Here is a 10,621-nt window from a genome sequence, read left to right on the forward strand (position 1 = left end):
AAAATGTTTTCAATAATTGTAAAGACCAGGAGTTAATCATAAATTTGATATTGTTGAACCCAAGGTGACAAAATAAATAACAATTAATTATAGATTACCATTGTACTTTGAACCCTAATCATTTATTAACTTATCGACTAATTGGACATACCGAATTACCAAAGACTTGCTGTCCTAAAAGGTGATTACAGACACAAAAAAAAACAATATATAAAAACACACATCATTGAAAATCAATACATTCATCGTTCCACTCAGAATCTAAAAGTAGTTAATGAAATGTATTTTGATAAAATAAATAATAATCCAAAATAATTTAAGTTTTTTCCAACTCTCGTACCTGTAGGACCTTTATATACATATACTACCGTCTACCAGGTGTGTGTTGTCAGAAAGAAAAAAAAGGGGAATTATGTAATCACTCTTCTGTACAGTATATATGTCATGTGTACCTCGCAGTGGCGTGCCCAGGAATTTTCAATGGGGGGACACCATTTTTTGTAAAAATAAACAAAAGAAAGCGAATAAGTGGAAGTCGCTCGGCTGTACAGTAGGCTAGAATTGGATGACTGTAAATTTAAATTCAATGATATATATCATGTATGCAAAAAACAGTTCTGAGTAGAGACGGTTTAGCAGCCTAGGATACTGTATATTATATTTATATTGTTTTTATTAATATATACAGGTACATTTTTAATTACTAAATCATTTTAGAAGCTAATGGTTTTACAATGGTTTTTATTTATTTTTTTTATCCTGGATACAAATTATCATATATCATTGAATTCAAGTTTAATACAATCCATTATACATTAACCCACTTGTAACCTACTATACAGCAGAGTGACGTCCACTTACCCGCATTTTAAATTTAAGTTTGAAAAATGTTGTCGAAATTAAAACTTTAAATATTTATAAAAAAAATTGTGCATATGTATTTTTAATATTTTTCAACTGCTATTGTAAAAATATATTAGGGGCCATGTATTATATTTTCATGCTTTTTTACCAAAAAAATTAAAATGTATTGTTATATATTAAATAAAAAAAAAATACAATATAAGAAAATCGCTACATGAGAAATCGAATGAATATCCAATGATGTTAAAATTTGAACTTCAAACGCTCATAAAATGTAATTTGACTTAACGGTAAACATTTTTTTGAAAAAGGTAGACAAACTTATGAGAAATCTTGTATTAAATTATCAAATCGTAGATAGTTAGATTTAAAAATAAATTTTTTTATGAATTTCTAACTCAAAATAATTTGCAAATTTTTGTGAATTTTTCGTTATTAGTCAAAATTCGAACTAAATGCTTATAAAAAAAAATTGTGACTGTATTTATATATTTTTCAACTGCTGTTGTAAGAATATATTAAGAGCCTCGTATTAAATTTCAAGCTTGTTGACTCAACGAAAAAAATTAATAATTAATAAAAAACTAATGACTCTAAATAGCTATAATAACTAATAAGTGGTTTTCTGTAGGTCGGCAAAAAAAGACAATATGGGTGGGTGGGGGGGGGGGGGGTAGTAACCCCTAACCTCCCCCCCTGAGCACGCCACTGGTACCTCGTCAAGGAGTATGTCACTGTGATGGTTGTGTTAAATTTTAAGGTTGTGTAAGCGATTCTTTGTGGTGTATGTCAGCAACTTTCGCGTATTTACGATTTACCGCTAAAGTACGGTTGAGCATATGCGACGTTGCTACATTGTGCTATTTGATTTGATTCGTAGCATATTTTGAATTATTATAATTATTTATAAAATATTTGTTGTGCAATATCATAGACCTTTTACTAATTATACTAGTTATACTAATACAGATCATGGGAATAGTTCCAGCCGGCTGACGTGTGTGCGATGTTTGACGATTACTCAATTACTACACACATGCGCATTATAATTTCAGGTTAGGCGATCGGTTATTGCGTTTTAACTATATTACTGTATGATAATGGATTGATGAATAATATTAAACAAAAACTATATTGTTTCTGAATGAATAATTTATTCATCTATTGAATACATGATTTATTATTTACTAATTACTAGCAGATCCCATGCACTTGGTTGCCCGGCAACCAATAGTTATTATTAGAATAGCTTCAGAACCCATGGCAACCATTTATAACCAAAAATGTCCATCGGAAATCTCTAAATAATATATAAATGGTTGCCATGGTAATATAGACACACACACACATAGACAGAAATCCCAAAATAAAATATGAATGGTTGCTATGGTAATATGGACACACAGACACACAGACAGACAGATATACATTCATTTTTATATATATAGAAGATTATGGTAACTACGATTTTTTTAAAAATATGCAATTTTAGTTTTATGTTATAATAATATGCTAATAAATATATTTTATGTTGTCGAAAATGACAACACTGCTATCATGACGAAATCTGTGATTGACTGTCCCCGCCAACCCATAATGTTCTGTCTATGAGTTTAAGGTCTATGTATAAAATATAGTTCAAAACTGAAAATGGTAACGTTGCAAGGTTTTGTATGCTCAATTGTGTAGCTTTTCTTTTGTGTTTCTATATTCTATGACACCCCGACAAATTTACACAATCGTGTCGCAAAAAAGGTGTTTTATGTTAATCGTATCATCGCCCGTATTACTATCTACGTATATTTTATCATATTATATTAATTTTTATAATGCTATACTAAAAATGTATTTCACAATGAGTAATAAGGTAAGTTGAATTATTGTTTGCCGAAAACATCTCATTTACTATATTATTAATTATTTTAAGAGGATTCGATATCGTATTGAATTTTTCTCAAGTCTACTTGAAACCGACTTTCCCAAAATTTTATTTTTTTATTTTAACTTCTTAAAAAATTAAAATATGACAATTTTTAAATACTCTTTTAGATTCTGAGTGGAACGATGAATGTATTGATTTTCAATGATGTGTGTTTTTATATATCTTTTTTTTTGTGACTGTAATCACCATTTAGGAAAGTAAAAGTGCTTGGATTTTCTTCAACAGTATCTTTTCTGATACGAAAGAGAATATAGTTGGTACTTTGGGGCGTCAAAAGTAAAATTTTTCCAATAATTTTCAAAAGCGCCGTGAAAAAAAAAAGAAAAATTAATGAAAAACAGGAATTTTTACGCAAAATCTGTTTTCGAGAAAATTAATTTTGGTTTTTGGTGTAACTTTAAAACGAATGACTGTAGATACATGAAATTTTCACTCGTTGTTTATATTTCTATTTTCTATACATGATACATTTTTCAAAATATTTTGATTTGTTTTGAGCTGTTACGGACAATTTCAGTTTTCAATTTAGATAATTTTTAGATTCTGAGTGGAACAATGAATGTATTGATTTTACAACGATGTGTGTTTTTTTTTTATTTTTGTGTCTGTCATCACCTTTTAGGACAGTAAAAGTGCTTGGATTTTTTTCAACGGTACCTTTTCTGATAGGAAAGTGAATCTAGTTGGTACTTTGGGGGGTCAAAAGTAACATTTTTCCAATAGTTTTTTTTTCTATGAACGTCAATAAAACATTATTTGTTGAGTAAAAATACTTGAACATTTAATACAAAGCTCCTACTATATTGTTACAATGACATTTGAAAAATATTAAAAATCCTTAATCACAGTTTTTTTTAATTAGCATTTAAAGTTCAAAAATTGACAAAATATGTTAAATACACGAAAATTAGCAAATTATTTTGAGTTAATAATTCGTAAAAATTTTTCTTTTTAGAACTAAGATTTTAAAATGTAATACAAGATTCCTTATAGGATAATCTACCTTTATCAAAAAAAAAATGTCTATAAGAAACTCAAATTAAATTTTTATGAGCGTTTGAAATTCATATTTTTACAACATTCGATATTCACTCGATTTCTTACGTAACGATTTTCTTATTTTGTTGTAATTAAAAAACAAGAGACTGTAGAAACTTGAAAATTTCACTGAATGTTTATATTAGCATTTTCTATATACGATAAAATTTTGAAAATAATTTGACTCTTTTTGAGCTGTTTAAGGACATTCACAGTTTTAAATTTTTTTTTCCATAAATATCAATAAAATTTTGTTTGTTGGACCAAAAAGTGTAAAAAATGAATACAGGGCTCCTGATACATTGTTACAATAGCAGTTGAAAAATATTACAAATACATAGGCACAATTTTTTTTTATAAGCATTGGAAGTTAAAATCTTGACAAAATTTATCAAATTTAAAATTGAATAATTATTTTGTAGTTAAACATTTATAAAATGTTCAACTTTTATATCTAAGGATTGAAAATTTAAAACAAGATTCCACGTAAGTATTTAATTCCGTTACCAAAAAAATCTATAAAATACATAAGCACAGTTTATTTTTATACTCATTTTAAGTTCAAATTTGGACGAAATTACATATAAAACAACCTAGAATAACTATTTTAGTTATTTTGTTGTGATTGTATAATATTATTCGTGGTAACTTGAAACTTCTAAAGTATACTATTATATATCTATGATAGTACCACGGTTTTTTGTTGATGTATAACGCGTTATAAGTACCTAATAAATATTATGATATGATTAATTTGGAATTTATTATAGGTACCTAATATAATATTATGTCTTATACCTAGACTAACATACCGTCTCCGCTCAGAATCGTTTTTCTTATACAATGATATTATATCATTGAATTCAAATTTAATACCATCCATTATACAGTGACCCAGTTGTAACCTACTGTACAGCAGAGCGACATACACTTACCCACCTTTTTTAATATGACATTTTTAGGAATTAGAGGGATAATATCAAACAAGCGGGAAAGTCGATTTCAACTAGACTTGACGACAAGTTCAAATCTATTTTTATTAAATTATTCAATATGTTACACAGTAATACATTAACTTTTAACTTAACGAGTTAACGAAAAAAAATACGAGTAACTTTTAACTTAACTTAACTTAATTATTTTAAAATAACTTAACTTAACAAGTTAAAAAAAATCGTTAACTGGCCCAGCCTTGGATATTACCACGGTTTGTTGTTGATGTATAACGCGTTACTTAATGGATATTGTGATATGATTAATTTGGAATTTTTTTTTAATACTATAGATAAGTATACCTATAATAGGTATATCTTATACCTAGACTGACAAACCGTCTCCGCTCAGAATCGTTTTCTTATACAGTGATATTATATCATTGAATTCAAATTTAATACTATCCATTATACAGTATACACTTGTAACCTACTGTACAGCAGAGCGACATCCACTTACCCACCTTTTTTTTTCTATGAATACCAACCAAATTTTATCTGTTGGTCCAAAAAGTGTAAAAATTTAGTACAAGGCTCCTGATATATTGTTACAATAGCAGTTGAAAAATATTAAATATACATGGGCACAATTTTTTTTTTGTAAGCATTTAAAGATTGAATTTTGACAAAATTAATCAAATTTAAAATTGAATAATTATGTTTTGTGGTTGAAAATTTATAAAATGTTCAACTGTTATATCTAAAGATATAGTTTAGAACAAGAATATTTAAAACAAGATTCCATGTAAGTAGTTAACTGTTACCAAAAAATCTAAAATAAGCACAGTTTATTTTTTAATTATTTTAAGTTCAAATTTGAACGAAATTACATATTAAAAACCTAGAGTAGATAACTATTTAAGTTATTTTATTGTGATTGTATAATATTATTCGTGGGTACCTACTTGAAACTTCTAAAGTATACTATTATATATCTATGAGAGTATCACGGTTTTTTGTTGATGTATAAGGCGTTATAAGTACCTAATGGATAATGTGATATGATTAATTTGGAAATTATTATAGGTCAATTTTTTTTTTAATACCATAGTTAAGTATATAATATGTATTATACATTTATACCTAGACTGACATACCGTCTCCGCAAAGTATCATTTTTCTTATACAATGATATTATATCATTGAATTCAAATTAAATACCATCCATTATACCTACATGCAGTGACCCACTTGTAACCTACGTCCTACTGTACAGCAGAGCGACATCCACTTGACCACCTTTTTTTAATTTTAGATTCTGAGTGGAACAATGAATGTATTGATTTTACAATGATGTGTGTTTTTTTTTTTATTTTTTTTTGTGTCTGTCATCACCTTTTAGGACAGTAAAAGTGCTTAGATTTTCTTCAACAGTACCTTTTCTGATAGGAAAGTGAATCTAGTTGGTACTTTGGGGGGTCAAAATTAAAATTTTTCCAATAATTTTCAAAAGCGCCGTGAAAAACAAAAGAAAAATTAATGAAAAACAGGAATTTTTACGCAAAATCTGTTTTTGAGAAAATTAATTTTGGTTTTTGGTGTAACTTTAAAACGAATGACTGTAGATACATGAAATTTTCACTGGTTGTTTATATTTCCATTTTCTATACATGATACATTTTTCAAAATATTTTGATTTTTGATTTAAAGTTCAAAAATTGACAAAATATGTTAAAATCACGAAAATTAGCAAATTATTTTGAGTTAATAATTCGTAAATATTTTTCTTTTTAGAACTAAGATTTTAAAATGTAATACAAGATTCTTTATAAGAGAATCTACCTTTATCAAAAAAAAAATGTCTGTAATAAACTCAAATTAAATTTTTATGAGCGTTTGAAATTCATATTTTTACAACATTTGATATTCACTCGATTTCTTACGTAACGATTATCTTATTTTGTTGCATTTAGATGTTTATTATAATTATCACGAATACCTATTACTCTATTGAAACATATTTTTCATTAAATTTCGATAAAAATTATTTCACTGGGTTTTACTTTACAGTGTCCCATACAACACATATTATGGAGCAAATATGTACCACACCATCTCCTCCCAAATAAATACTAAATTAACTTTGGATTTATATCTATGAAGGACAGAAAGAAAATATAAAAGAAATAATACACACATCCTATTATAGTATTATCATTGTAAAATCAATATATTTATCGGAGCGATCAGAGCAAGCAGAACCTTAAAGATTGTGCACTATGAAAAGTGTGATATGAATAGAAAGAGCGGAAGTTTGTTGCATAATACATATTTAAATATTAAAGGTAAACCAAATTCTGCTAAATAATGGTTATTTTGAATACATTAATTGTAAAATGTATTATATTCTAGTTTAAAGTTGCTTACTTTCGCAATCTAGACACAAAAAAAATAAATATAATGATATAGAAATGTAATGTGTGTTCGTTGAATTAATATGCGTAATAATACACGTAGTTATCCAACGACCCGGCAGGGGTGCCCTAAGTATAAAAGTGCACCTCAAATTACACATATAGATATAGGCAAAATACACGCGAAAACTGCCGGACCATAGTTACAAAAGGCAACACAATTCAGAAAAAAAATTTCTTGAGAAAGCATAGCAAATTTCGTAGTTAAATAATGAAGTTTGAAAATACAATAATTTAATTATTATTGTAGTGTATTTTCAACACTATAATATTAGATAGTATTCCCTGTGGCCTGCATTACAATGCACTATCCGACACCAATGACAACCAATAAACAAAAAAAAAAAAATAATAATACTTATTTCTTGTATTACTATTATAATCTGAAAAAAAAAGAAAAAAATCATCATTGTAAAACCAATATGTTCCTAAAATAATAAGGCATCAACAAAAAATTAGTAATATCCCAAAAAATAAAGATAACGAATCTAAATGTTGTGATATCATTTTATAGGTAGTTAAGTCTTTGAGATATAGATATTATTTTAACATAAATTATATCTATGTTTCAAAAAAGAGTATGGAGGAGTTTTTTTGTATCTTGAGAAAGCATAGAAAATTTGTTGTTAAATAATGAAGTTTGAAAATACAATAATCTAATTGGACATTTTAGGTAGAAAAGCATGGTGTGGTTTTAAAATCATTTTGAACAATATTAACAGAGTTATAGCCAATTTAACTAGAAACTAATGTAGCTTATTTTTTAAATTTTATTAGATAATATTCCCCGTGGCCGCATCACAATGCAGTACCCGACTCCTATGGCAACCATTAACTAAAAAAAAAAAAGAAAAAAAATATCATTGCAATACCAATATTTTCCTGAAATAGTAAGGTACTAAGGTATCAACAAAAAATGAGCGATATCCCAACAAGTAATAAAACCACTCTAAAAGTAGTTGCCATAAGTCTTTGAACTATAGATATTATGTATAAATGATATCTGTAGGTCAATGACTTGGCTACCAATAAAATGATATCACATTGTTAAGAGCCTTTTTTTATACTTAGCGTTTTTTTTTATACGAAATATGGAAGAGTGTTCTTGTTTTATTATATATTTGTTATACAGTCTTAAAGACCTGACGAATTAAAAATTAAAAATCGATATTAGTGATCGATACGTAAAAAAAAATTATGAAATAATGTATATGTATAGTAAATATTTTAAAATTTACTTATGTCTGAAAAGAATTATTTCTATAAGGAATATTTTGAAAAAAAACCTATTACATTCTAATTTGATTAACTTCAAAAATATTGATATTTAAAATAATTTAAAAACTAAATTACTTGACTTAAAAATATTTAACACAATTTGAATTTTTTTATTTCGGTCTTAAAAAATTAAATAAAAACTTTAAATTTATTCTTATTGAAATCTTATACATGTTATACAGATATTGCGTATTTAAGAATTTTCTAATCAAAAATAAAGACATAATTTTTTATTATAATTACAAGGTATGGTTAGGTTACAGACAATATATAACCATACATGTTCACATTCTAGTTGTCGTATGGTTCACAGAAAGTTGTTTATGTTAAATATACCCGCATTTCAAACAAATATATCAATTTTGTCTATAGTATACTCATAATTTCATTATTTTTTAATTTTGATTTTTAATCGATCAATTGTTTTAATGAATACTATCGCATAGAAATTAAAATAATTTTATCTTAAATATAATAGTATTACCTATATAACAGATAAGGACATTTAGTATCAATAATTTATTTGTTTCATTTATTCTACATTAGACCTATCAAAACTGTAAGTACATACCTATAGTAAAATTATCAAAACATGAATTTACTTGATATTAACTTATATATTATAAATTATATATTAGTGATATGTCCCTTACTTATATTTAATTATTTTATTAATATAAAACCATCATTACCTTCTAATCTAGGACTAACACTACAATTTATAATAAATATCACAGTTAATGTTATTAAAACTTTATAAGAAATCATAGTTTTTATTCAGATAACTACAAAGAACAACCATCAATGTTGCTTTACAAAGAATATAATATGACTTATTTCTGACTAGATAAAATATAATACTTAAAAGTTTATAAATTAACAACTAACTAAATATTTGATGTTTGAAAAACATGTACCTTCTTGTAACACAATGATATAAAAATTGGGTGTGCGCACAACCGCTATTTGTTTATTTTGTGTGTTACATGACGTGTTATACTTCTATATCAATATCTATATCTAAGCAGTGGTGTGTTGGTAAATGTATTACCAAATGTAATTAAAAATATATTTATGGGTATACGCACTAATAAAATATGTATATTCCACCTAAAAAATTTTATCGCTCCGCTCGAATTGTTTTTTCTCCGTAGTAGTTACCCTACAATAATTAACTTAATCCCTTATATTATATTTATATTATATTATTTTTATTTTATTTTTTATTATTACATTTTTTTTTTATGTAATGTATTACTATACCTGTAAAATTAAAGGCCGTTAACGTTAAGTATCTATATTCTATGTCAACTCGTTCGGCAAACGTTGTTATCATATAACATCGAATATTTTTTCAACCACTGACTAATCTTAGTCCGAGGTTTCAACATTGTGTGATCATAATATTCAAAATCAAAATAATAAACAATTTTTAAATTTAATTTAATTTTCAGTATTTTTACTATTAATAAATCAGAAGAAAAAAAGGAAATTGTTTTAGATGAAAACTTTTCACTGAAAAGGCCTCAATAAAAGTAATAGCCCCCCTTAAATTATGACCATAATCCGGCCCTGCAAGTTATTGCCAATGATGTTATTATAAAACAACAACCACTCCGTTTTCAAAATGTAGGTTAATTATGAGTAGGAAAGTAATAAGTCAAATTCTTAGAATTTAAAATTAAAACGGACACCAGTAAATAAGGTACATCGTACGGATTATTAACTTTACACACTTGTAGTTTCTTAAAAGTTTAATACTAACATTTTAGAAAAAATAAAAACTTACCATATTACAATTGTAATATTAACAATATAATGAATAATTATAGAATTATTGAATATAATAATACTATAACAGTGATCACTGATCACCAATGGAACCGACTATTCTTCTTCAAACTTTACTACGATAAGTCGTAAACTCGAATAGCAAGATTCAAAAAGGAAAATACCCATTTTTGCAGTAACAATAATTTATAAATAAACATCAATAAGCCATTTAACTGGCTATTGGCGATCAAAAGCTTATCAATTTACAGGCCAGCGGTGGGTGTTCCGAAACGGACCATGGTCATCTGCAGATGGATAAA

At 26.4% G+C, this 10,621-nt stretch overlaps 1 protein-coding gene across 4 annotated transcripts in view; it reads right to left on the minus strand.

Annotated features, from left to right (window-relative positions):
• Positions 1-9,333, minus strand: part of LOC107884021 — a 32,339-nt gene extending 23,006 nt beyond the window's left edge. For 2 of the 4 annotated variants that reach the window (XM_029488831.1, XM_016805295.2), the window contains exons 1-3: positions 9,221-9,333; positions 7,625-7,633; positions 7,204-7,212 (exon numbers count right to left, since the gene is read on the minus strand). In XM_029488831.1, the coding sequence (XP_029344691.1) occupies positions 7,204-7,212; positions 7,625-7,633; positions 9,221-9,296 (94 nt within the window). In that variant the 5' untranslated portion in view covers positions 9,297-9,333. Of the gene's footprint in view, positions 1-7,203; positions 7,634-9,220 lie in introns of all 4 variants that reach the window. The other 2 variants (XM_029488830.1, XM_029488829.1) reach the window with 1 other exon arrangement.
• Positions 9,334-10,621: the final 1,288 nt, after the last annotated feature.

The sequence above is a fragment of the Acyrthosiphon pisum genome, chromosome A1 (assembly GCF_005508785.2).
Source record: "Acyrthosiphon pisum isolate AL4f chromosome A1, pea_aphid_22Mar2018_4r6ur, whole genome shotgun sequence".
Taxonomy (NCBI): domain Eukaryota; kingdom Metazoa; phylum Arthropoda; class Insecta; order Hemiptera; family Aphididae; genus Acyrthosiphon; species Acyrthosiphon pisum.